The sequence below is a fragment of the Hemiscyllium ocellatum genome, chromosome 5 (genome assembly GCF_020745735.1).
Source record: "Hemiscyllium ocellatum isolate sHemOce1 chromosome 5, sHemOce1.pat.X.cur, whole genome shotgun sequence".
Lineage (NCBI taxonomy): Eukaryota > Metazoa > Chordata > Chondrichthyes > Orectolobiformes > Hemiscylliidae > Hemiscyllium > Hemiscyllium ocellatum.
The window spans coordinates 114,910,828-114,938,808 of record NC_083405.1 but is presented as its reverse complement, the minus strand read 5'-3'; the positions used below and the strand labels follow the sequence as shown (position 1 = coordinate 114,938,808).

The window sequence follows — 27,981 nt, the reverse complement described above, 5'->3', positions numbered from 1 at the left end:
AAAGATTTTTTCTACCGTATCTAATCGTCTGATCATCTGGTATAACACTATCAAATCCCCTGTTAGCCGCCTTCTTTCCAGTGAGAACGGATCCAAGTCTCTCAGCCTTTCCTCATAAGAGCTTCCCTCCAGACCAGGCAACATGATGGTAAATCTCCTCTGCACCAATGCTTTCACATCTTTCCAGAAATATGGCGACCAGAACTGTACACAATATTCCAAGTGCGGCTGCACTAGCGTTTTGTATAGTTACAGCATGATATTGTGACTCTGGAACTAATCCCTCTACCAATGAAACCAAACACACCGTATGCCTTCTTAACAGATGTGGGGAATTCTCAGGTAGTGTAGCATGGAAGGAATGTTATTTAAATGGAGAAAGTTGCAGAAAACTACAGAACAGAGGGGTTTTGGGAGTCCTCGGACATGAATCACAACAGCTCACATCCAAGTTCAACAGGTAATAGGGAAGGCAAATGGAATGTTGGCTTTTATTTCAAAGGGAATGGAATATAAAAGTAGGGAGATTTTGCTAAAACTATACAAGGCACTAGTTAGATCACAGCTGGAATACAGTGAATATGTTTGGGCACCAGAGAGGTTTCATTATGCTGATACCAGAGGCATTTTTATGAGGAGAGGGTTGAGTAGGTTGGGCCTGTGTTCATTGGAATTTAGAAGAATGAGACCTTACTGAAACATACACGATTCTTTGGGAAATTGTCAGGGTAGGTTAGGTTGTAGAAGGTTGTTTCCCCTTGTGGGAGGGTTAAGACCAGAGGTCATAATCTCAGACAAGGGGTTACATATAAAGACAGAGGGTAGCGAAGCTGTGAATTGTTTACTGCAGAGGGCTATTGTGTTGTGGCTGAGATAGACACCTAATTTAATCAGCAAGGGAATCGAGGATTATGGGGAAAATGCAGAAGAGTATAGTTGTGGATAATCAGATCAGCTGTGATCTCATTGAGTGGTGTGGCAAACTCAATGGCCTGCTTCTGCTCCTATGTTTTATGGTCTTTGAAGAAGGCTTGCCCTGATCGGGGCTCCAAGGTATCCATTCCCGGAGGACAATAGTGCATTATGTCTTTTGGGAGTGGCAGCCAGACAAAATGTGACACATGCAGTACTTGAAAACAAGTGTGTGAGAGAGAAGGGATAGATGAAGGAATTTGATGGAATTGATAATAATATCATGGTTAGATTAGAGAGAACATCCCTGAAAGTACTCCTTGCAACTTGTGACACATTTATAATGTTTTTCCCTGCAGTATACATGGACAGGGTGTAGTACAATGAAGCATCACAATGGTAGATTTTACATGCTTACTCTGGGTGTGTTTTTTGGTATGGGAGCACGTAAAATGGGTCGGGTTGCTCATCAATGACCACTCCATCCACCCTGAATTCTCGCCCCACAATGCAGAATCAGCAGCATGTGCACCAGTAAACAGTTAGGGGCAAATTGAGTCCTAAAGAGCTCATTGACCTTTAATATTATCCCACTTATTCCATAAAACAATTGGTGTGGGCGGGTTCGATGGGCAATCCATTTTAGTTTATATTTAGAGCTAGCTTTAACAGTTTGTTCCTGCAGGAAGGAAAGGGGGATACTATCCTCTTTGGGGGATAGCAGTATCAGGTTACCCATTACAGAGAGTGTAACCATTCTCCTTCAACTATCTGCCTGCACTTCCAGCAGCTCCCATTAAGTTTTGGTGCTAGTGGGACTATTGGATTGGCCTCCAGCTCCAAAGGATGGAACGTCCTCATCAATAAGGGGAAGAGGTATGATTCTGCAGCAGTTCAGCCCACCTGCAGCACCGAATGGATAGGTGGGCAATTGTCTTGTTCTTTAGCTTATCAATGCTTTCCTTCTGCAATGGGAGCAGAAACACCCTCCCTGGAATTTTCTGCTTGTAGTTATAACTTTCAGAGGACATCACATTGGACGATCGATTAACACATGTAACATTGCATATTTATGTTGGTGAATGTAGAAGATTTAAAAGTGGATTTCATATTTAAAACTGCTTGCTGAATAACACTCAGGGAGTCCCTCTCCCACTGCAACTCCCAGGTACTCTATGCTACTCTCTCTCCACCCCCACCTTCCTCTAGCTTATCTCTCCATGCTTCCAGCTCACTGACTTTATTCCTGATGAAGGACTTTTGCCCTGAAACGTCGATTTCGCTGCTCGTTGGATGCTGCCTGAACTGCTGTGCTCTTCCAGCACCATTGATCCAGAATCTGGTTTCCAGCATCTGCAGTCATTGTTTTTACCTTGCTGAATATCTGTCAGTTAAAGAAAAATATGCAAGTCATATCATCTCTACTTTAAACCCAAGAACCTTTTCTTTAAAGGTTACTAAAGACAACACACACTGTCTTCATTTAGAGTCACACAGCACAGAAACAGGCCCTTTGGCCCAGCTTCTACATAATAACCAGGTCTCCTAAACTGAACTAGTTTAATTTTTCTGCATTTGGCCCATATCCCTCTAAATCTTTCCTATCTATGTCACCAGTCCAAATGCCTTTTAAATGTTGCAGTTGTACTCAACTCTACCACTTCCTCATCAGCTCGTTCCATACATGCACCACACTCTGAGTGAAAAAGTTGCTCCTCAGGTCCTTTTTAAATCTTTCCCTTCTCATCTTAAACCTATGCTGTCTAATTTTGGCCTCCCATAACCTGGAGAAAAAAAATACTTGGCTATTCACCTTATCCTACGTCCCTCATGATTTTATAAACTCCTCAGCCTCCAATGCTCCAAGGAAAAAAGTTCCAGCCTTTCCTTATAACTTAAACCTTCCGGTCTTGGTGACGACCTTGTAAATCTTGTTACACCCTTTCCAATTTAATTCCATTCTTTCTATAGCAGGGTGACCAGAATTGTATGCAATGCTCCAAATGTGGCCTTATCGATGTCTTACACAGTTGTAACATGACATCTCAACTCCTGTAATCAGTGATGTGACCAATGAAGGCAAGCATGTCAAATGCCTTGTTCACTGCCCTCTCTACCTATAATGCCACTCTCAAGGAACTATGTACCCTCACCCCTAAGTCCCTCTTTTAACAATTCTCCTCATGGCCTTATAATTAACACTAAGCTCTGCCCTGGTTTGTATTATCAAAGTGCAGCACCTTGGCCTTATCTGAATTAAACTCAATCTATCATTCCTCAGTTCAGTGACACAGTTGATTTGTTAAGATCCAGTTCATAAACAGTGGACTTTTTCTCAGATTCCCCTTTCGATTGATCTCCTCTCACCTTCTTAGCCTTCAATACATGCTTTTTTAAAATTAATTCATGAGACTTGGGTGTTGTTGGCTGGGACTAAATTTATTGCCCATCCCTAATTGCTCAGAAGGCAGTGAAGAGTCAACCACATTGCTGTGGTTCTGGAATTACACATAAGCCAGACCAAGTAAGGATGGCAATTTCCCTCCCTGAAGGACATTAGTGAAAGAGGTGGGTTTTTCTGACAATCAAGAGTAGTTTCATAGTCATCATTAGACACTTAATCCAGAAATATATCCAGATATTACTGAACTAATTTATGTCAATGTTATTGTTTTACATCCATTGTTTTTAGAACACTTTATCACAGCAAAGAATTTTCCATTTTTGCAATTATGTGATTGATCAAAATTAGTTTGTTATTTAATATCACACATGAAAAAACAAATCAATGTTAATAACAAATTTTAAATGATTTTTATCTACAAGTTTCTCTTTTATTGCACCTAGATTTGAACAAAGCTCTTCATACTTTGAACAACAAAACATTTTGTGGCCTGCAACTGGTTGCTAAGCGTTTGCCAAGAACACACAGTCTCCGTGTTACTCAGTTGCCTGAATTTATAAGAGAGGATTTTCTTGCTTTGTATTTTGAACGCTTTGTAAAACATGATGGATCTGTGGAGCTTCAAATGGATGAATCTACACAGTCTGCAATAATAAATTTTCCAAATCCAGAAGGTAAGTATTCTCAGTGTATGAAAATATATATGAGTCAGACCCGGGAACCGGGGATACAATCCTGAAAAGTGTTAATGACAATAAAGTAGTATATTTAGCATACAGTAAGGGGGCCTGTAAAAATGTCAAGAAGACATTGAGACAGGTTAACACAATGAGTAGACAAGTGCCAACTGCAATTCAATGTGGATACATGTGAAGTAGTATTTTTTGCATTCATGGGATGTAGGTATATATGGCAAACACTCCATGTATTTCAAGCAAGCAGCCATGTCTCAGTCTAAGGGGAACAGTTCTCAGTCAAGTCAAAGAAGACATTCATCAGTTATGGGGATCCAGCACAATACGTCAAGAGCAGCCTCCAACATCAGTGCAGGAACGTGGACACAGTCAGTTGGCCATTTAGAATGATCAGGGTCAATGCTCAATGTGTGCAATTGGATGTCCACTAAGGATAAGAAGCTAAACCTGAGATTCAGCATCTGAAGAGCAGCTTCTGTTTCTTACATCATGATGCTTATTGCAAATATGGAATGGAACTGAAAATGGCTGGCACCACACCTCAATGGGCGTGGTAAGTATTTTCTTTGAGGGAGGGAGTTCATTTGAGCAGTGTGAGGTTCTTCTAAGGGGAACAGCATTGCTCAGATACCCAAACAATATGCTGAAAGACACCTCCGAGCTCTGCACTCTGTATGTGATCCTTGGTTATTAACCTACTGTGTGAGCTATAAATCTTGACCCCAAGCACCATTGACCACATCATGCAGCATCGGGAATCAACCCCATTAGTGGTTGTGATGCATAAGGAATGAACTGTGTCCTGGAAAGAGTTATGTTTGTTGCCAAACTTGTAATTGCCCTCCAAGTACTCAGAATGCACATGTGCTTGTTTCACATCTTGGACTATAAGAACTTGTATAGTCCTCAAGATTGCTGGGACTCTGTACCTTCAATCTTGTAGCTCCTGCCAGATAGACATTTACTGACATGTGAATATACATTTAAAAGTTTGAGCAAGTATATATAATCGGGTGCACTTGGGCTATTTATATGCCATAAGAAGGTTATCATCTTCTCCCTTTCCGTTTATCTACATACCGTGCAGTCTGCAGCTATGGTGAAGGGAGCTTACCAGATAGTGAAATCCTTTAGCCTCTGAGTTTTGGTCAGGTGACTTCAGGGACATGTGTGGCTGGGGGATCAGGCACGCTGAGTGTGATTTGCTCAGAGCAGGTGCACCCTGTTTGGCTTGAACTCTTATACGGTAAAGGGGTGGAGATGGAAGATTTGGACACATCTGGATACAGGTCTGGAAGGCCTGTACGTGGTCCCACCTCTGATTGGGTGCTTACTTGCACAGCCCTGTCTCAGTGTGAGGAACAGATGTCTGGATGAGGTCAAGGTCCATCATCACCTTATTGCCTTGCCGTTGTTGCTGAGCGCGAGTTGTTAGATTGATGCAATACAAATCCATGCATAAATTCAGCAGACATTGTGGTGGTCCTGACTCTCCATGCCAACCTATCTGTGGAGGTAGCTAGACACCTCCATGCCAAAACCAGCATTTAGTGGAGTCCTGCAATTTTGTTTCAGCTTCCCCTGTGCCTCTGACAAAATTGCCTACTGCTTCTGTGTCTGATTAGGCATTTGAATGAAATTCTGAATTGTCAACATGTGAGGATCTCTCCTGTCTGAAGCAGTGCAGGAGCCTGGTCTCAGCCATCATCTGAGAGCCAGTGATCAGGGGTGTTTCTTCCTTGGTCAGCTGTGGAGATGTGGCAGTGATATGTTCACCAACATATGCTCCCAACTTTAATCAAGTAAAAATATCCAAGCTTTCGGTATTTGCTGAGACTGGACAGACGCCATTGGTACTTAAAGGAGATGAAAGAGAGAATGTGTTGCGAACAAAGAGTAGAAAATTGAGCATGTTAAGAGTACCACTCCCCACCTCTTCCTCCACTACATTGATGACTGCATCGGCGCCACCTCATGCTCCCGTGAGGAGGTTAAGCAATTCACCAACTTCACCAACACATTCCAGCCCAACCTGAAATTCACCTGGACCATCTCTGACACCTCCCTCCCCTTCCTGGACCTCTCCATCTCCATTAATTACGCCTGACTTAACACTGACATTTTTTACAAACCCACCGACTCCCACAGCTCCCTGGATTACACCTCTTCCCACCCTACCTCCTGCAAAAATGCCATCCTTTATTCCCAATTCCTCCACCTCCGCCGTATCTGCTCCCAGGAGGACCAGTTCCACCACAGAACACACCAGATGGCCTCCTTCTTTAGAGACCACAATTTCCCTCCCCACATGATTAAAGATGCCCTCCAACGCATCTTGTCCACATCCCGCACTTCCGCCCTCAAACCCCACCCCTCCAACCGTAACAAGGACAGAATTCCCCGGTGCTCACCTTCCACCCTACCAACCTTTGCATAAACTGCATCATCCAACGACATTTCCGCCATCTCCAAACGGACCCCACCACCAGAGATATATTTCCCTCCCCACCCCTTTCCACTTTCCACAAAGACCGTTCCCTCCATGACTACCTGGTCAGGTCCACGCTCCCCAGCAACCCACCCTCCCATCCTGGCACCTTCCCCTGCCACTGCAAGAATTGCAAAACCTGCACCCACACCTCCTCCCTCACCTCCATCTAAGGCCCAAAAGGAGCCTTCCACATCCCTCAAAGTTTTACCTGCACATCCAGCAATGTAATTTATTGTATCCGTTGCTCCCTTTGCAGCCTCCTCTACATTGGGGAGACTGGACGCCTCCTAGCAGAGCGCTTTAGGGAACATCTCTGGGACACCCGTACCAATCAACCACACCGCCCTGTGGCCCAACATTTCAACTCCCCCTCCCACTCTGCCAAGGGCATGCAGGTCCTGGGCCGACTCCACCGCCACTCCCTCACCACTTGACGCCTGGAGGAAGAACACCTTATCTTCCACCTCGGAACACTTCAACCCAAGGACATCAATGTGGACTTCACCAGTTTCCTCATTTCCCCTTCCCAAATCTTACCCCAGTTCCAACCTTCCAGCTCAGCACTGTCCCCATGACCTGTCCCACCTGCCTATCTTCCTCTCCGCCTATCCATTCCACCCTCCTCTCTGACCTATCCCCTCCACCCCCATTCACCTATTGTACTCTATGCTACTTTCTTCCTACCCCCACCCCGTCTCATTTATATCTCCACCCTGCAGGCTCCCTGCCTCTATTCCTAATGTAGGGCTTTTGCCCGAAACGTCAATTTTCCTGCTCAGGATGCTGCCTGACCTGCTGTGCTTTTCCAGCACCACTCTAATCCAGACTCGTGTTTCCAGCATCTGCAGTCCTTGTTTTTACCATATTAAGAGTACGTTGTCAGTGGTAGTAAAACAGCAATGCACCTTGCTTGGTTTCTGGGACAGTGATACTTTAATGTCACAATATGAATGGTTGTGATCCTCACAATCCAAAACCAGGATCCTCACCTTGTCAGAGTTGAGGAGCTGAATGTCAAGCACCCCACTATCCCTTTTGGCTCACTCCATCCTACAATGAAATTAGACAAATGGAAACATTGAGTGAGTTTAAAATGGCTAGCATAGCTGTTAAGTGCTGATGTACATGGGGGCAAAGGTGATGAAGTGTTCCGAATGAGTGAATAGATGACGCGAGTCACACAGGGTAGTAGTTTTGGGGGTTCAGTGGGTGAGGACATGTGTGGGAAGATGTTCAGATCAGTAGACCATGAGCCTTGTTGTTTGCAGTAACAGGGTCAGAGTGAGTGTAAGGTAGCAGATTGGTGAATGGTAACCTGGCACAGCAGAGATGTTGGCCAGGGAACAAGGTGGCATTTTGAAATGACAGGCAACTGGAATCTCAGTTTATTTTTTAATGGACAGAATATAAGTGTTCTTTGGAGCAGTCACCCAGTGTATGCTTTATTTTCTCAATGTAGAGGAGGCCACATTGTGAGCGGCGAAAGCAGTAGACTAGATTGTTTGTTTGAAATGCAAGGGATGGGGGTGATTACTGGAAGTGAAGGATGAGTGGACCAGGGTGCCCTGGAGGAATCGGTCCTTGCTGAAGGTAGGCAAGGAAGGGAAATAGGCGTCTGGTGGTGGCATCTCACTGGAGGTGACAGAAACGGCAGCTAATGATCCTCTGGATGTGGATACTGGTGGGATGTTAGGTGAAGACAAGGTGAACCCTATGGCTATTGTGGGAGGAAAGAGAGGAGGTGAGGGCTTGAGTGTGAGAGATAGGTCGGACCCAGCTGAGGGCCCTTAGAAACTATGGTGCTGGGGAAATCCTCAGGTAAGGAAGAAGGTGGACAGGTTTCATCAGAACAGAAGCAGCAGAAATGGAGGAAATAGGAGGGTGGAATGGAGTCTTTACAGGAAGAAGGATGTGAGGATGTATGGTGAAGATAGCTATGGAAGTCAATTGGTTTGTAGTGGATATTGGTAGCCAGCCAGAATTAGAAACCGATGTTGAGGAAGGGATCGGAGGAGTCAGAGATGGACCTGGTGAAGGTAAGAGCGGGCTGGAAATTGGAGATGAAATTGATAAACTTTCCAATTCCAGACAAGAGAGGGAAGCAGCACTGACGTCATCAGTATACGAGAGAAAGTTGTGGGTGGGAGCTGAAGTTGAACTGGAACAAAGAATGTTCAGTATGCCCCACAAACAGACGGGCATAGCTTGGGCCCATGTGGGTACCATGGCTACCCTATGACCTGAAGGAAGTGAGAGGAATTAAAAGAGAAACTGTTCAGAGTGAGGATAAGCTTGGCCAGGCAAAGAAGGTGGTGATGATCAGTTCAGGCATTTCTTCCAGGAAAAAGCAGAGTCTTGAGATGGAGGATAGACATGTAAAAGGATTGAATGTCCATGGTAAAGAGGAGTTGGCTGGAGCCCACAAACTGACCTAAAGCATCAGAGGAGTCATGGATTGTGTGGAAAGGGATGGGACAAGGGGACAGAAACAGTGAATTCCGAGAGAAACAGTGGGTCATACTCCGCAAGTCTGTTTGTGGATTTTGGAAAGGAGGTAGAAGCTAGCTGTGTGGGATTGGGAGTCTGAGCTTGGAGGCAGTGTCAGGGGAGATCACCAGATAAAATGAAGTTAGTGACCTTTATGGTCTGGAATGCATTGTCTAAGAGTGTGGAGGCAGTTTCAATGGAAGCATTCAAAAGGGAATTAGATTGCTATCTGAAAAGAAGAATTCACAGGGTTACAGGATGAAGCTGGGAAAATGGCACTGAGTGAGTTGCTCACTCGGAGTCCTGGTGCAGACTGAATGACCTTCTGCACAGTAACGGTTCTCTCATTCCACATGGCTCTCATCGGCTCTGCAGCTGACAGGCACAACCCTTGTTGGCACAGCAAGACTGAGACAATGAAAACATCTTTCTTCCAGGGGCTGGTTGAGGTAATGGACGTGGTTTTGTGAGAAACAAAGCTCACTCACTTCAATAATTTCAGTCCGAGACAAGATCTGAATCAGTAGTGTCATTTATTTCACACTTGCAAGTGGGTGTGATGTCCACTGTCTACAAGGCAAGGGACAAACACACCGAATTCAACGAATACTTGATATTTATGTAATTTGGTTTCTGTATTTTTTTATTTCATTGCTCCTCCCCTGTTTACATCTTCCACTTCCCTAAGACCGGCACCCATTACTTCTGTTTATCTCTTGCCTTATTCGGCCTTGTCTGTGGCCTCACAAGGCTGTTTGACTTCAACCTGCTGTGGGTCATTGTTAGGCATATCCTTTCCTTACCATTATCTACTCCCTTCATCTGTGCCTCCCCTCTCAGACAGATCGTTAAGACCCTTTTAATTGGGGTTTGTTCCTGTGTTTCTGTAAAAGTGGGAAACAGATGTTTATACCTATTGTTTGGACAGGCGTATCTAGCTTAACTGCCTCCCCTCACAGCATCTTATCTATTCACCTGTAATATCTATCATTGTTTTGCAGTCCCGTATCATTCTTGCATACAATTTTAGCTAATGCAAAAAACATTATGTATTTCCTCCACATAGTTTCCACTCTTGTTGACTCAACTCTTGGCTGAAACAATTACACATTGGTGTGAGTTCATTTACTTTGTATAAAGTAATTATAATTGTAGTGGGCGGCATGGTGGCACAGTGGTTAACACTGCTGCCTCACAGCGCCAGAGACCCGGGTTCAATTCCTGCCTCAGGCGATTGACTGTGTGGAGTTTGCACGTTCTCCACGTGTCTGCGTGGGTTTTCTCCGGGTGCTCCGGTTTCCTCCCACAGTCCAAAGTTGTGCGGGTCAGGTGAATTGGCCATGCTAAATTGCCTGTAGTGTTAGGTAAGGGGTAAATGTAGGGGTATGGGTGGGTTGTGCTTCGGCGGATCGGTGTGGACTTGTTGGGCCGAAGGGCCTGTTTCCACACTGTAATGTAATCTAATCTAATCTAGTAACACTACTTTACCTATATCCCACAGGTTTAACAGAAAGGTTTCTTAAAAATTGTGCAGAAAGAAGGTGTAAGGCTGTTGAATAAAGGTTGCATCTTTGCATTAATTTTGGATTTCACTTGTGGTAAAATGGAACCAAACAGTCTCCTGTACATGGTTATAACTGTCAGTAGCTTATTAATTTGTTCATTAAGTTCACTAATTCTGGATGCAATTTTTTAAATTCAGTGATTGAAGATATTCTATCAAAAACACATACCATAAGAGGCCACACTTTAAAATTGCATCGCTATTATAAAAGTGAGAATCTAACAGAATTTACAACTGAACAAGAAAGAGAAGACTCTAACCCATCAAATAAGGACAAAGAGGATTTGGACTCACTGACCCAGAAGAATGAAGACGATGAAACTAAACTTGCAAGCAGTTTTGAAACAGAGGAATGTCAGTTTAAAAATAAGTATTATGTATTGATTTTGAAGAACCAGAATCTAGATAAAGAATTTCCTCATGTACAGCTGCATTTTGATACATCACAAAATGTAGTGAAAATTACAGGGATGGAAAATGAAATTTTAAAAGTTCAACTAAAACTATTGAACAAAGGAAACCAAATAACCAGCAAGATCATCCCCTTGTCAAGACATTTAAGAGTATTTTTGACACCATTAAATGACAATGGTTTCCTTACACAGATGTTTTTGGATTCAGGAATTAACGCAGCATATTCATTTGATGACGCTGAAGATAAATGCATTTTGTATGCAGCATCAGAAGCAGACCTACAAAAAGCTGACAAAATGCATGAGATGACTTTTGTAGAACTGACAGTACCAATCCCAGAAAACTTTGACATGGACGTTGCAAATGATTTCAGATTTTTCATAGAGAAAGCCACGACATCTGTGAAAAGAGAACATTTGGAATTCAAAAATATCAAAGAAAAATACTTACTGCAGCACCATATGGAATCAAAGACTAGTTCAGACCAGTCCCCTTGTGTCACCCTTGTTGGATACAGGGCTATTGCTGAAGAAATAAAAGTACATTTTAAGAAGTACATGAATGAGAACTGCATGAAGGATTGTTTTATTGAAGTATCTTCACTGGGTGTCTTTGAGTATATCCAGAGGTTTGTGAATTTTTCAGAAATATTACCAGGTATAAACATAGATTATGTGAACAATGAACAATTATTGGGACTACAGATCAGAGTGAATGTAAAAAATGCAACACAAACAGAAGCTTTAATAATGGATGTGTTGAAACAAGTTAAATCGACAAAAAAGCAGCTGGACAAACCTGGTGCTATTCAGTTTTTTTCCAAAAACAAGGATGTTCTGAAGAAACTAGAGAATCCATACCAATGCATAATCTTTATGGAAAATCCAGAAGGGCAACAAACAAATTCTGATATCAAAAAACTGGAAACTATAACAAGAGTCATGTTTCTGAACAAGTTTCAGATATCAGTCATTAAGCATGATTTAGCAATTCACGAGGTAGATGTAATTTTACTCTGGACAAATGAGATGCTAGATTTTTCCACTGAATTGTCAAAAACATTACTGGAGGCTGGTGGTCCTGAATTTAAAGATGAAGTTAATAGACTGAGAAATAAACTACATGTCATGAGAGATGGTGCTGTGATTCCAACTAGCTCTGGAAAATTACAATGCAGTGCTGTCCTCCATGCCAAGTGGACAAAATTTGTTAGCTTAGGGGCACAAGAAGAAACAGCTTTTAAGAAGACCATTTTGTCAGCTCTGTATAATGCAAATGATCAACTTTATTCATCAATTGCAATTTCAGTGCTGAGCTCAGGAGAGTCTCCATTCCTATGGATTACAGTAAAAGCCATCAAAGAATATTGTGAGAAATTTAAAAAAGCTGATGTACAGTTGACTGATATCAGGCTTGTGAGTACAGATGATGCTTCTATTAAATCAATGAAGAAAATTGTTAAGGAAGTAATAGAGCCTGAATCTAAACATTCAAAGATGCCAGCTGTGATGAAGTTGGCCTTCAAACGGGACAAGAAAAGCTCATCTGCCAGTGCAGGCCTAGAACTCCAGGAAGAAACCATCAAAATGCAACCCATATCTAAAATGAAGCCTGATACGACCATACCTGAAACACAGCCAACCAAATCAGATGACACATTTGTAACAGTTGAAGGATTAGAGGTGGCTCTGGTGACTGGAAACATTGGAGAACAAAAGGTAAAGTAAACCGTGGTCAAACATGTGGCGCTGGAAAAACACAGCTGGTCAGGCAGCCTTTGAGAGGCAGAAGAGTCAAACATTCGACTATAAGCTCATCATCAGGAATGGGAGGGGGACAATGGGGCTGAGAGATAAATGGGAGGGGAGTGGGTCTGGGGTGAAGGTAGCTAGGAATGCAGTAGTGGCCAAATGAATGCTAAAGGAGAGAATTTGGGCATGTTACATGGCCTACCCTATCCCAAACTTCCCTAACCTCTTCCCCTTGCATTACTAAAACCCTCCTGGCTTCTTTTTCCCTGTGATCTACCTATTTGCTGATGGATGCTCTTAGAGCAACTTGTGGCATCCACCCATGTGATCTTGTCCTGCTACACTAGCAGTTGCCACTTACTACAATTCCAAGCTAACTAACTGGTTGGCCTGCAGATGAATCCATTAAGGATCAGTCTAAACTCCAAATCAGGTCAGAAAGTCTATTTTGCTCTCATCTTGCCTATGCTTTGTGAATGACAGGTGAATGATAATGACCAGTAAGATTGTATATTCTAATGAGATTAACTCAGTGGAATTAAGTCCAGGGAGAGTAGGGTGAACATTTTTTGGTCACTTGGGTCCCCTTAATTCTGTTAGATGAGAATTACACATTTTGAATTTGAATTGTGACTAATCTCCAATTGTACATTTAATAATCTTGAAAGAATTTTATTGTTTTGCAGTAATTAATGGTTGATGAATGTGGATCTTAATTTTCACTTTGGAGTATAATATGTATTAGTGTAATCCAATCAATCTCACTGGCATGCAATTGTATATATTTTCAAATAACTTTGAAATAGTATAGCCAACCTCTCCATTAAACATTAAAATACAATTACATTTCTGTTTAAATATCTTCTTCAGTGTGATGTCATCGTGAACACAGTGTCTGATACTATGGATCTTTCACACGGACCTGTATCAAGAGCAATTCTAAAACAGGCTGGATCTCAATTGCAAATAAACACAAACAACACCAAAGGCTCAACAACATTTCAAGCTGGGGATGTTTTACCTGTCAGTACCATGAATTGTGAGTTGCATTGCCAACAAGTATACAACATAATTTGTTGTCAATGGACTGCAGATAAAGCTTCTCAAGCTAAAGAAGTAAGTTTACATATTGGAATTATATTTTCTAATGGTGGTTTCTTCATTGTTTTGATTTATGAAAGTTTTATTTCTAAATAAAACTAACAAAAAGCTGACTGTTGACTGATTTCTCTATTCAAATCCTTTGTTTTTCCTCAATGTTTATGTTAATGTCAGCCTCCTTGAATTTAATTTGTTTTTTATATTCAATTAATTTCATCTTTCTATGGTGGCCTATACCAAATCTGTGGCCAGTTCTTGACAATCAGGAGTCAAACCATTCAGAACTTGGGAAAGGAGCAGTCTTCAGAAGGGAGGCTGAAGGCTCCTTAAAGGGAATAGGGTGAGTAATTCCAGTCTTCCCAAAGAGTGCTGGAAAAAGATACTTAATAGCTTGTGGACCTAGGAAACTTGCATAGGATCTATAAGATTTAAGTTGCCCTGGGGAAGCCTGATTTAAGTATGTTGATGAAGTGCACCACCTCTACTGTAGGACACTGGGATGACACGAATCACATTGGATGATATAAAATCGATGCAACATTCTCCATCTCTTTTGCAATCCACCAGCCATGGAATGGATCAGGATACTATACTGCAAAAGGAAGGAAAATTGGAGTATAATTTAATTCTTTCCCAGGGAGCAAGCTGGGAATTGCAGGGAGTCATTTAATCAGCCTGAAGGCACACAGTAAAGTACTTGTCAACTTCCTGACTCTTTCACTTTATTAGCTCTGGGCAGCAAGTGTGCTAAGTTAGTCCTCCTGCCCCATGGGCAAATTAGGCTCTAAAGCTGGTAATTGTGTATGCCCTGGCAATTTGTTTGCAGGTTCTTGGTGGGACTTCTTGTTCAGACATCATGTGAAGCAACCCCAAGCCTTACTGCATCCTTTGCCTCAAAACTATCTTCCATACCCAACATCACACTGTCTCTTGATTTGCCTGACTGGTCTCAGTGAGGCTGTCCCATTTACCTCTCCACTGGAGTAGCCTGCAGTGCTACTCCTCATCTCAGACATAAGGGGAGGTGACAGCCTCCTGGTATTATCGTTAGACTATTAACCCAGAGACCCAATAATGTTCTGGGGATCTGAGTTCAAATCCTGCCATGGCAGCTATTAGAATTTTATTTGAATAGAATTTTGCAATTAAGAGTCAAATGATGACCATTGTCAATTGATGGGAAGAAAATCCATCTGGTTTACAAGTGTCCTTCAGGGAAGGAAACTGCCATCCATACCTGGTCTGGTCTACACTTGACTCCAGACCCAGAGCAATGTGGTTGACTCTTAACTATCCTTTTGGGCATTCAGCAGTGGGTAATAAATGCCAGCAATATCTACGTGCCATGATTGCATTTCAGTGCAAGGCAACACAATCTTCCCCTCAAAAGGTACAATGTCCCCAACAATAGGCAGAATTCAAGATCAGAAATTGCCATGGCGGCATTGTTACCAGCTCTCCAGGTAGTGGAAAGGCTCACTGACATAGCCATGAAATTCATCCCTTGGTGTCACTAGGGATTGCCAATGCTGTCAATGAGAAAAGGTTTTCAACTCTTGGAAGTTTTTCATGACCATTCATTGACCATGACCAAATTGAAGCTTTCAGAATCATAATCTTGGCTTTGAGAGGTTAGATTTAAAATTTAATGTGAAAAATGGTTGAGAACAAAATAAACTGCACCATTGTTGTGAAATGTAAGAAAGAGTACAAAGAAACCAGGTTTAAAGAGGAATATCATATTGATCTAATGTGACCTAGGATTCTGAAAGGCTGTAGTAAATTTGAAACAAATTATGTAATCTAAAGGAATCCCATTTTTATCATCAGCTGCTTCGGACAATCATCCAAAAATGCCTTAAGAATGCACATGAAAGTCATTACAAATCAATGAGTTTTCCTGCCATTGGGACTGGAAATTTGAAGTTTCCAAAGGATATCGTAGCAGGAATGTTTTTTGAGGAGATAAAGAAATTCAGTGCGGAAAATCCTACATCCACACTTAAAAGAGTGAAGTTAATCATATACGAAAAGGACCTGGATCTGTACTCGGTATGTATACCTTTCACATAATTTCTATCAAGCTGAGCATCAGCAAACCAGTATTTTTGGATTTAAAATAAAGATTTTAAAAGGTACTAATACTGTGTTGCCTTTCAGGGTTGCAGTAAGGCACTTAGAAAGTCACTCTGGGATCTCTGGGCCTCTTGTTTGGTTCTACACTCGGCAGCCAGGCTGGTGTTATGCCATGTGTAATCTTTTCTCTCGGTGTTGCAAGTTAAAAACATGCCCCAAAAGGATTTTTCTCATGTTTACATTTTTCTGATTTCAACCTACATAAAAATCTGTGCCATATCTTAAACAATAACCTTGCAAAGCAAACTAAATATTTGCAGAACAATTAATGATGTTCTTTGAAAAGACCTATTTCATTAAAGGAACAGGAGGCAGCACAACTCATTGGTTTGAATGAAACTTCAGGCGACTGTCTGTGTGGAATTTCCATATTCTCCCCGTGTCTACATGGATTTCACCTGGATGCTCCGGTTTCCTCCCACTGTCCAAAGATGTGCAGGCTCCATGGACTGGTCATACCAAACTGCATTTGGTGTCCAATGATGTGCAGGCTAGATGGATTAGCCATGGGAAATACAGGGGTATGAAATAGGACTGGGTGAGATGCTCTTTAGAGGGTCATTGTGGACTTGATGGGCCAAATGACCTGGTTCCACACTGTCAGGCTTCTATGATTTGTCTTGTCACTTGGAAGTAAATCAAATATTTCACTTCATTAAAAATAGTAATGACAAATATATATGCAATTTAAGAAAATAATCCCAATAATAAAATTAGAAAGTCAAATATTGATTAAAATTCTTAAATATTTTGTGTATCAAATAATAATAGTTTGAAATATTTAGACAAGAAACAAACAACCTGTTCGATTTTGCAGATATTTGAAGACGCACTGATGATAGCACAAGGAATTCCACTCAATGAGCTGTTATTGTATAAAGAGATTAGAAAATCTCAAAAAGTGCCTGATCCACCACCAGCAAACATGACAAGTAATTATAACTATTATCTTACCTTTTTATGTTTGTTTTTAAAGTGCCTGACAGTTCTTGTGCCTCTGTTAGTAAATTAATATCTTTATGATGAAGTCAAAATAATTGAGTTTAAAAGAATTAAATTAATCAGGTAGAGATTCAAATTTTTCTTCCCAAAATAGAAATAAAGAAGAGAATCATAAAGACCATATGTCTTACCAGCTCTTTAAAAGTACTGGCCAGTTATTCTCACCTACTGTTATTAAGCTTAATTAGCTACTAACTATAATCTATATCTCAAGAAATAATATCTCTGTAGAGAAGAAAATGGAAGCAAGAAAATTCAGAATAAATACTGTTACCTTGAAACGTGTTCATATTACAATGGAGGAGGTGCTAGATGTCTTAATCGCATACTGGTGGATAAATTCCCAAAACCTGATAAGGTGTGTCCCAGAACTTTGTGGGACACTAAGAAAGTGATTGCTGAGCCCCTTGCTGAGATATTTGTATCATTGATAGCTATGGATAAGGTGCCAGAAGACTGAGGGTTGGCTAATGTGCCATTATTTAAGAAAAGTGGTAAGGAAAAGCTAGGGAACTATAGACTGGTGAGCCTAACATTGATGGTGGGCAAATGCATGGGTTTCCTCCGGGTGCTCCAGTTCCCTCGCACAGTCCAAAGATGTGCAGTCCAGGTGGCCATGTCAAATTGCCCATAGTGTTAACTGCATTAGTCAGAGGGAAATGGGGCTGGGTGGGTTACTCTTCAGAGGGTCGGTGTGGACTTGTTGGGCCGAAGGACCTGTTTCTACACTGTTGGGAATCTAAAAAAAAGGTTGTTGGAGGGGATTCTGAGAGACAGAATTTACATGTATTTGGAAAGGCAAGAACTGATTAGGGATAGTCGATATGGTTTGGTGCGTGGAAAATTGTGTCTCATTAACTTGATTGAGCGTTTTGAAGAGGTGACAAAGATGATGGAAGGCAGAGTGGTCGATGTTGCCTCTGCGCAATCCTCTGCCTTCTGACCCACAGACCACAATCAGTGAAGATAGGTAACTGCACTTCCTCCATGATAACCTCAACACCAGAGCCCCCAAGGATGAATCCACACCCCTCTACTGTATTCCCTGCAACCCCACGACTATTGCCAAATTCCAAATGAGCACCATCTACAAGTTCGCTGATGACACCACCATATTTGGACTGATACCTAATAACCACATGGCAAAATACAGAAGGAAATTGAATTTATTGTTATGTGTACACAGTGAAAAGCTTAGTCTTGCATGCAGTACAGGCAGATCACTAAGTTAAGTAGCATAGATAACTAAATAATAGGTAAACAGCGGCAAAAGCAAAAACACAGGTACAGGCAAATGTTAAGACTTTGAGTCCATTCAGTATTCCAACAACAGTAGAGTAGAAACTGTTTTGAAACCGGCTGGTGAATGTGTTCAAGCTTATGTACCTTCTCCCCGATGGTAGAGGTTGTAGAAAAACATTGCCAGGGTGGGATGGATCTTTGAGAATGCTGGCAGCCATTCCTTGACAGCGGGCCTGGTAGATGGATTCTATAAATAGAGGTTGACCTTTGTGATTGTCTGGACCGAGTTCACCACTCTCTGTAACCGTCTCCGTTCTTGAATAGTACAGCTGCCATACCAGGTAGTGATACATCCAGACAGAATGCTCTCGCTGGCGCACCTATAAAGTTGTCAAGGGTATTTGCCGTCATGCCAAATTTCCTCAGCTGCCTGAAGAAGAAGAGATGTTGTTGGGCCTTTGTAACCGGTGCATCCACATGTAGAGTCCAAAGGAAGCTTGTTGTGGATGACCACTCCCAGGACCTTGACAATCTTCACTCATTTCACCCCTGTGCTGTTAATATGTGTGTGTGTGTGTGTGTGTGTGTGTGTGTTGGGTGGGGGGGGAGGAGATGATGAGTATCATCCCACTGAAAGTCAATAATGAGCTCAGTAATAGAGGGATTGGTGTTGTGCTGCAATGAGAACAACTTTTCTCTCACAACAGCAAACTAAAGAATTCATTATTGACTTCAAAAAGAAAGGTGAACATCCTCCTGATAGAGTTGAACAACCAAGGTCTGTTCCACAGGTCTGGGGAGTCCCAAACCAGAGGGCATAGGTTTAAGGTGAGAGGAGAAAGATTTGAAAGGGACCTAAGGGGAACTTTTTCATGCAGAGGAAAGGGCATAGGTGCACTTTTCATGCATCTATGGAATGAATGTCCAGAGAAAATGGTCCAGGATGGCACAACTGTAGCATTTTAAAAGGCATTGGATGGGTACATGAATTGGAAGGGTTTAGAGGGATATGAGCCAAATGCTAGCAAATCAGATGAGATTAATTTAGGATATCTGATTGGCATGAATGAGTTAGACTGAAGGGTCTGAGTCCATGCTGTACAACTCTAATTATATACTCCATCTATAGAAATTCAGTGCAATTTTAACTCCACACTAATGTGAGCACTCCAAAGGCTTTATAGAAAAGGAAACAAATTGCCAAATGTTTTGTAGGAAGTTGCTACCTTGTTGCCTTCCTGATTGCTTGCTGCAGCAAGTGACTTCCCAATCACTCCCCATTAACGATATAATTATTTTTGTTTTTTCTAGCAAAATGGGTAAGTTCCAAACTCATGTTCTCGTCCATTTCCTTATCCTAACTAAAGCCTCTTTGCATGCCAAACAAAAGTCACATTCCCACCTAGTTTTCTTAGAAATTTTACATTTGGTACCCACATCTAAATCATTGATGTAGATTGTGAAAAGCTGACATCAAAGTACATATCCTTCAGGTACCACATTAGCCAGAGTCTCCAAATGTATGACCCATTTATTCCTATTCTGTTTACTGTTCATTAAACAATTCTCAATCTATGCCAATATATTATTCCGAATTTCAAATGCTGTTTTTTTTGCTTACTAAACTCATGTATGGAAACTTGTAGAAAGTCTTCTGAAAATCAAAATATACGACTGGTTCCCTCCTCTATCTTGCTCGTTGCAGGTTTGAAATAGCTGATTGCTTTTTCGTAGTCCTACCACTATTTCCTAAGTAACCAGTTAGCATATCCATTATGATAGATTCAAGTATCTTTTCAACTACTGAAGGCAGGCTACAGATCTATAGATCACTTTTCCCAGTCTCCTTCCTTTCTTAAATAGTGGGGTAACATTTGTTAGTTTAATCTGATGAAACCATTCCACACTCTTGAATTTTGAAAGCTGATGATCAATGCATTTACTACCTGTACAGCCACCTTTTTCAATTGTTAAATCCAAGGATTTATCAACTTTCAGTCCCATTAATTTCTTCAGTACTATACTTTCTTTCAAATCCTCATTCTCATTTATGTCTTGGTCCTCTATTGTGCATTGTTTTTGATTCTAATATGGATATGAAGACCCTTGAAAAAATGCTAAAAAGATTCATGAGACTGATACCAATGTATACACATACACATCAGACAAATTTGAACTTTGTTCTCTAGAAAAGAGTTTGGTGATCTCAAGGGACCAAAATTATGAAAGGATTTGATAAGGTAGACATACAACAGGTGTTTCTACATGTGGGGAAGACCCGCACTAGGGGCTATAATATACAATGGTCAGTCATTAATAAGTCCAAAAAAAATTCAGGAGAAATGTCCCTACAGTGCGTTGATAAAGTGTAAAATTTACCACCACAAGGTGTAGGTGAGTATAAATGCATTGAATGGAAAACGGACAAACACTTCAGTTAGAAAAGAATCGAAGAAGATATTGATGGAATTAGATGAAGGATGATGGATGGTTGCATGTGTCGAGCAGGAACCCTGGCAAGGGACTTTTGAACAAAATGGCAATTTTCTGTGCTATAAATAACTAGAAGGCAGAAATTTTGCAGACCTTTTTAAAGGTTGCAGGTGGGACCTATTTCGAACTCCCAACCCTAGCCTTGTGCTCCCAATTTTCAATGGCATGCAAGAAGGATCGAGGCAGCAGACATTGCATTCTTGACTAGCTCCATTGTGGGGATAGATATCATCAACCTCCTGCAATATTCATGGAGATGGGTGAATTTGTCAAGACCTTATGGATCATAGCCCTCAGAGGAGTTGTGAAACATAATCTGGATGTGATAACGTTTTGAAAGATAATTTTATAAGTTCCTATCCGCATGACCCCTCTTACCTTCCGTTGAAATTCAAGCTATCCTCCTTTCCACTCTCTCCCAATGATCCCTAGGCCTTATTTGCATACTTGGCCAAGAGTCTAGATTTCCATTACTTTTGAAATGGATGCTTAGAGAGGGAAACATCGCTTGATTGACAGCCCCAAATTTGCTTCTTAGATCTATTTATTTTTGACCCAGTGTGTACTCACACAAAATCGAAAGATCTTAAGATTTTCCTGTTTCTGTTCTTGAAACAATGAAATATAGAAACATTGAAAGGAGGGTTAGAAGTAGACTATTCAGCCTGAATGATTCCACCATTCAATGTGATCATGACTGTTTATCTAACTCAGTACCCTGTTCCTGCTTTCTCTCCACATCCTTTGATCCTTTCAGCCTTGAGAATTATATATAACTCCTTTTTTAAAAAAAAGGCTTCTTGAATTTTTGATTGATAATTTTATAGGGCAATGATTTTAAAGAAAGTTCTGAATGTGTTTCTTAAGCCACGTGCATATTGCTTATTGGGTGAATGGACATGATAGTGGTATGAGGCAGCATGAAGGGTAAGAAGCATCATTGTGGAATAGTGAGGAGCATGGTTTGGCATAGAGGTAGGAAGAGCTATTGGGTTTGGGTGGGGAACATGATTTGGACAAGATATGGCATAAGGTGTGTGTAAGAGTTAATGGGATGTGAGGGACAAAGGCTAGAAAGTATAAAGAAAATAAGTAAGATGAAGTTCAAGGTGAGCCTCTCCACAGCTGTCGCCAATGTTGGCAGCTGGTTATAGGCTTAACTTCTGTAGTGGGGAAAATGTTTGAATATAACATCAAGGAAGAAGTAGCAAGACACCTAGATAGAAATTGGGCACTGGGTAGACACAGCATAGGTTCATGAAGGGCAGGTCATGTTTAACTAATTTACTGAAATTTAATGAAGACATTACAAGCACTATGGACAGCAGGGACCCAGGAGATGTGGTGTATTTAGATTTCCAAAGGCATTCGATAAGGTGCCGCACAAAAGGCTGCTGTATAAGATAAAGCTGCACGACATTACAGGCAATGTACTAGCATGGATAGAGGATTAGTTAACTAACAGGAAGTAAAGAATTGGGATAAATGAGTGCTTTTCACATTGGCAATCAGTGACTAGTGGTGTTCGGATGGCAATTGTTTACAATTTACATAGATGATTTGGAGTTGGGGACCATGTGTAGTATGTCAAAGTTTGTGGATGGTACTAAGATGAGTGGTGGAGCAAAATATGTGGAGGATTTTGAAAGTTTGAGGGATATAGACAGTTCAAGTGAGTGTGCAGAGGTCTGGCAGATGGAATACAATGTTAATAAATGTGAAGTCATCCGTTTGGTAGGAATAGCAATAAAAGAGACTATTATTTGAATGGTAAAAAAATTGCAACGTGGGATCTGGGTGTCCTTGTCCATGAATCACAGAAGGTTGGTTTACAGGTGCAACAGTTAATTAAGAAGGCAAATGGAATTTTGTCTTTCATTTGTAGAGGGATTGAGTTTAAAAGCAGGGAGGTTATGTTATAGGTGTATAGAGTGCTGGTGAGGCCACACCTTGAGTACTGTATGCTGTTTTGGTCCCTTACTTGCATGGGAAGGATGTGGAGGAGATTCATTGAGTTGATTCCAGACTTGAGAGAGTTGGCTTATGAGGAGAGACTGAGTAGACTGGGATCATATTCGTTGGAATTTAGAAGAATGAGGTAGGATCTTTTGGAAATAAAATATGAAGGGAATAGATAAGATAGAAGCAGAGTGGATGTTTCCATTGGCAGGTGAAACTAGAGCCAGGAGGGCAAAGCCTCAAAATTAGGCGGACCAGATTTAGGATGAATTGAGGAGGAACTTCTAACACAAAGGGTTGTGAATCTGTGGGGTTCCCTGCCTAGTGAAGTAGTTGAGGCTTCTTCACTGAATTTTTTTAAAGCAAAGATAATTTTTCGAACTGTAAAGGAATTAAGGGTTATGGTGAGAAGGTGGGTAAGTGGAGCTGAGGCCACAAAAAGATCAGCCATGACCTTATTGAATGGCAGAGTGGACTCAAAGGGCCTACTCCTGCTCCTGGTTCTTACATTCTTGAATCCTCCAGCCCTCTGACCCCAAGAACAAAGTCTCCTCCTTTGAATTACCTCTTCCACAAGACTATCAGGAGCAATGGTCATAAAATTGGTGGAATGTCAAATACTGCTTTGCAAGATCCATTGGGAAGGACTTCCTTTCAGTGGCCTTTCTTGGTTCCCATTTGACATGGAACAGCAACGATTATATCTTAGACATATGGGAGCATGACAGATTGTACAAAAAAGTGCAACTATACTAATAAGAATGAATTTTTGACTCAAGCATTGATTTCTTGATGTCAAGGTGCAACCAAACATTCTGCTTTCTAAGTTCAATGTCCAAAAATGAGAGAGAAAATTGGAACAGTTTTTTTCTGGTACTGATACTATACCTTTAGCCAAGACCATTTGTAGTGTTGACTAATACAAAAGTAGTATTCTGTGGATGTTGGGGACCTGAAATTAAGACAGTAGATGCATGAAATCGCAGATCTTTTCTTGTGTTTTCTTTACCCTCACATCTACCTAAAATTTAATATATCTGTAATGTTTTCAGTTCCGATGAAGGTACATTGACCTTAGACCTGATATCTCTCTCTGCATATGCCATCTGATCTGCTGAGTGCTTTCAGCATTTTCTATTTTTAATGCAATGTTATTCACTGTGACTGTCAGTTTTGCATTGACAGTAATGCTACAGATATGGCTCATATTTTTTGCTGCAGAGCAATACAGAGATTGTCAGCAGCATTTACACTGTACAGTAGTTCCGTGTCACAATCATGTGCAAGCTATGTAACTGTCTGTCTTCAAAGTGTTAGTGATTTGAAGTAGTTTGAGGAGTTTTCTTGTTCACAACAATGCTCTATTGAAAGGAATTTACATATCTTTCTATTGAAAACCTAATCCAAATGTCTCTGTAAAATAGTAACATCCTAAATTCATTTTGATAATAGAATCCATGTTAAAAATATGGTTTCACTCATTGTTATGAAGCCAAAAGCATTATGTTCACTTTATAAAATAGTGTTTTCTGAATATTGAATTAAACTTAAAGTGCAGGCCCAACTGTCTGAATGAAAAGGCTGGGAGATGGGACATTTCAAAATGTAACAATTGGCCTTTAAATGGATATCTGAGTTTTGGTTGCTGTTTTGACAACAATTCAAATTTAACCAATTAGTTTAAATTATGCCCAGGATACTAAAACCCAATCGAGTTTGAATTTATTATTTTGACAGCATTGGATTAATGACAGGGAATGATGTTGTGCGGTATAAAAAACACAAGCATTTAGAGCAACTGCTGTGGAGCCAAAGAGCTAACTGCCCGTCGATAAACTTGTTCTCAAAGAAGTTAGAAAGCACTCTTTATCAAAGGTTTTCCTGTAAAGCATAGTCACAGTAAAAAAAAACGACCTGGGGAGATCAACAGATGGAAGATTGAAGACAGCAGAAAAGACAGACTTGTATGTGGAGTTGAGAGTAAATTAATGTAATGTTTAGTAAGTGTGTTATTAGATCAGCATGTTCATAGGATTGTGTGCAGTGAGGGAAAAGTGTGCTCAGCTTGTTAATAGTTTTGTTGAGAGTTCTGTTTGGAAAATAAGTTGTTGTTTTTCTTTTAAATAGTGGAAATTAGGAATTTTCTTTCACTCCCTCACACTTTTAACAGATGGCAAGATGAGCCGTTCTGGGTGTTTGGTTTTAATTTGGAGAGGTTCAACCTCCACGTTGTAACAAAGTTCTTTATGAATCTTCAAAGTAACCTTCTCAATTTGTTTTTATGAGCAATGTAATTGATTATTAATGAGAAATATATTCAAAGATTCTTTTTTATTCCTTCTATTGAGTATTTCATAAACAAATGTTAATCTAAATGTGGGAGTTAATGAAATATTAATTGCCTAGATTTGATCACTGGAAAACTAAATATCATTTGATATTTCATGAATATAATAATACTTATTTGTGCATTTCTGTAATATTGCTTATATTTTCAATGCAGGCATTTAATACAGAAATAAAACTGATGTGTTCAGTTTCTGATGACATTGATTGTTTTCACTTCTAACTTATTTAGGAGAGGTTGAAACTGTAAGCTCTCTTTTATTGATGAATATTGGGAAAATTACCTTTGAACTGCGCTGTGATGGCATTTCAAAAAATGGAAACATTCTAGTGGTGGATTATGGTGGTAAGATTAAACTCACTTTAAATAATTGTTTATCTTCTAAAACTTCGATGTAACAGAAATTAATAGTTATATTTCCCTTTTTTAACAGAGAAGAAAACAGATTTTGACACAATAGTGAGAGGACGTGGACGTTACTTTACAATTAAATCAAGGGGACAAGCAGACTTTACAAAGAATTTGTTAAAAGCCTTGCAGATGTGTGGTAACCATCAGTATGATTTCTTATATATCCCTATACCAAAACAACAGGGCTCAGGTAATTATGTCATTGTTGTCGTTAACTGTTCCATGTGCAATACCAACGATTAAATTGTAAACCATTGGCAGTTTATCTCCAAAATGAGACAGGATCATTTAATGCACAAACTTAATCTCAATTAGGACTACGTATTGTAATATATAAATTAAATTTATCGAATCAAGTTGGAAAAAGTTGCTACCACAACAAATTCTCAGAGTACATTAGAGATAGTTTCCTAAAGCAATATGTTATGCAGCCAACCAGGGAACAGGCTGTCTCATATCTGGTAATGGGTAATGAGGCAGGTTTAATAAATGATATCAGAGTAAGAGATCCCTTAAAAAGTTTTGATCATAATATGATAGAATTAAATATTCTGTGTGGCAGTGAGAACCTTGAGTCAGAAGCAACTGTATTTAACCTAAATAAAGGGAATTATAATGAAATGAAGATAGAGTTAGCTAAAGTGGTTTGAGTGGATAAATTAGCAGGAGAGATGGTAAACAAGTGGCAGGCATTTAAGGAGGTAATTCATGACTCTCTGCAAAACTATATCCTGCAAGGAGGAAACATTCTCAGAACCATGCTAACTAAGAAAACTTACGAGAGTGTTAAGTTGAAAGAAAAATCACATAAGGAGGCAGAAGTCGGTTAGAGTCGCAAAGACTGGGATACATTCAGAATCCAGCAAAGTGGAACTAAAATGATAATAAAGAGAAAATAAAACAACAAGACAAATGAGTGAGGAATGTAAAAGTTGACAATAAGAATGTCTTTAAATATATAATTATGAAGAGAGTGGTCAAAGTGAACATAGGCCCCTTAGAAAATGAATCTGGGGAGATGGAGAACAGCAAAATGGCAGAGGAGTTCAACAGATATGTTGGATTATTCTTTATGGTGGAAGATACTTGGAGCATCCCATTAATAGTAAAGAATACAGGGAGGAGTGACTATCACAATCACTAGAGAAGTAGTTTCGACAAACTACTGACGCCAAAGGCAGGCCCTGGTCCTGATGCTTGCAGCCTAGGATCCTAAAAGAGGTAGCTGCAGAGATAGTGGGTGCATTGGTTGTAATTTCCCAAAAATCCTTGGATTCTAGCTAAGTACCAGAGTATTGAAAATTGCAAATGTGGTACTCCTATTCAGAAAGAGGCAAAAAGATGGTAATTAAAGGCTGATTAGCCTACCATGTACTGTTGGAAAAAATGTTGGAATCACTCATTAAGTAAGTAGCAGCAGAACATTTGGAAAATCATATCTAATCCAGCAGAGTTAGCATGGCTTCACGAAAGGAAAATCATGCCTAATTTTTACAGTTTTGAGAAAGTCACAACTAGAATGCACAGAGTTGAAATAGTAAATGTGTTGTGTTTGGGTTTCCAGAAGGTATTTGACAGGTATCTCACAAGATTGAGCCATAAGAGAGCGCATGGTGTTGGAGATAGTTTTTGGCATGGATAGAGAATTGGTTAATGGGCAGGAAACAATAAGTGGGGATAAGGGCAATCTTTTCAGTTTGGTTACTTGTCCCACAGGGATCAATGCTGGCACTATTGCTGTTTAGAATATCTATTAATGGCTTGGAGGAGGGAAATAAATGTACTGTTGCCACATTTACAGACAATACAAATAAAGGTGAAAAGACAAGTTACAAGATGTCCGACGAGACTTGGGTGTTCAGGAGCATAAATCTTTAAAATGTCACAAACAGGTGCAGAAAATAGTCATGAAACACAATGGGATGCTCGTCTTTATATCTACTGGACTGGAGTATAAGTTTGCAGAAGTTGTGCTGCAGTCTGGTTAGACCTCCACTATTGTGATCAGACCTGGGCACCACATCTTAGCAAGGATAATATTGGCCTTGGAGGGATACAACGTAGGTTTACAAGAATGATACCTGGACTTCCGGGGTTAAGGAGAAATTATGCAAAGTAGGCATGTTTTTCTCGAATTTAAAAGGTAAAGGGGAGATCTTCAAAATATTAACAGGAAAAGACAATGTAGATTAAGTATTTCCACTGTTTGAGCATTCTAGACCTAGAGTAATAGTGTAAGAATTCGGGCCAGACCATTCAAGAGAGAGGTTTGGAAATACTTCTACACACCAAGAGTGGTAGCTGTTTGGAACTGTCTTCTGCAAAGGCCCATATTTGGAGTTGGCCACAGATGACCAACGATATCATTGAATGGTAAAACAGCCTCAGGGGCTGAATGGACTATTCCTGTTCTTATGTTCCTACTGTTTACAGAAGATATTAATAGGTTAGGTCAGTGGACAAAAGTTGGCAAGTGCAGTATAATGTGAAGTTGATCATTTCAGAAAAGAGAACAAGAAATCAGTATACAGTAAACCTCGATTATCTGAACATCAGTTATCTGAATTTCGGA

General features: G+C 40.4%; 2 protein-coding genes across 2 annotated transcripts in view; both read left to right on the top strand.

Annotated features, from left to right (window-relative positions):
* LOC132816231 (uncharacterized) overlaps window positions 1–12,077 on the top strand; it is a 33,334-nt gene extending 21,257 nt beyond the window's left edge. The window contains exons 5-7 of the mRNA XM_060825726.1: window positions 3,760–3,990; window positions 10,692–11,965; window positions 12,060–12,077. Of these exons, the coding sequence (XP_060681709.1) occupies window positions 3,760–3,990; window positions 10,692–11,965; window positions 12,060–12,077 (1,523 nt within the window). The remainder of the gene's footprint in view (window positions 1–3,759; window positions 3,991–10,691; window positions 11,966–12,059) is intronic.
* The window catches only part of LOC132816140 (protein mono-ADP-ribosyltransferase PARP14-like), a 33,888-nt gene continuing 17,905 nt past the window's right edge, over window positions 11,999–27,981 (top strand). Inside the window, exons 1-6 of the mRNA XM_060825609.1 lie at window positions 11,999–12,685; window positions 13,589–13,834; window positions 15,650–15,871; window positions 16,773–16,887; window positions 25,230–25,343; window positions 25,432–25,599. Coding sequence (XP_060681592.1) covers window positions 12,095–12,685; window positions 13,589–13,834; window positions 15,650–15,871; window positions 16,773–16,887; window positions 25,230–25,343; window positions 25,432–25,599 — 1,456 coding nt within the window. The 5' untranslated portion in view covers window positions 11,999–12,094. The remainder of the gene's footprint in view (window positions 12,686–13,588; window positions 13,835–15,649; window positions 15,872–16,772; window positions 16,888–25,229; window positions 25,344–25,431; window positions 25,600–27,981) is intronic.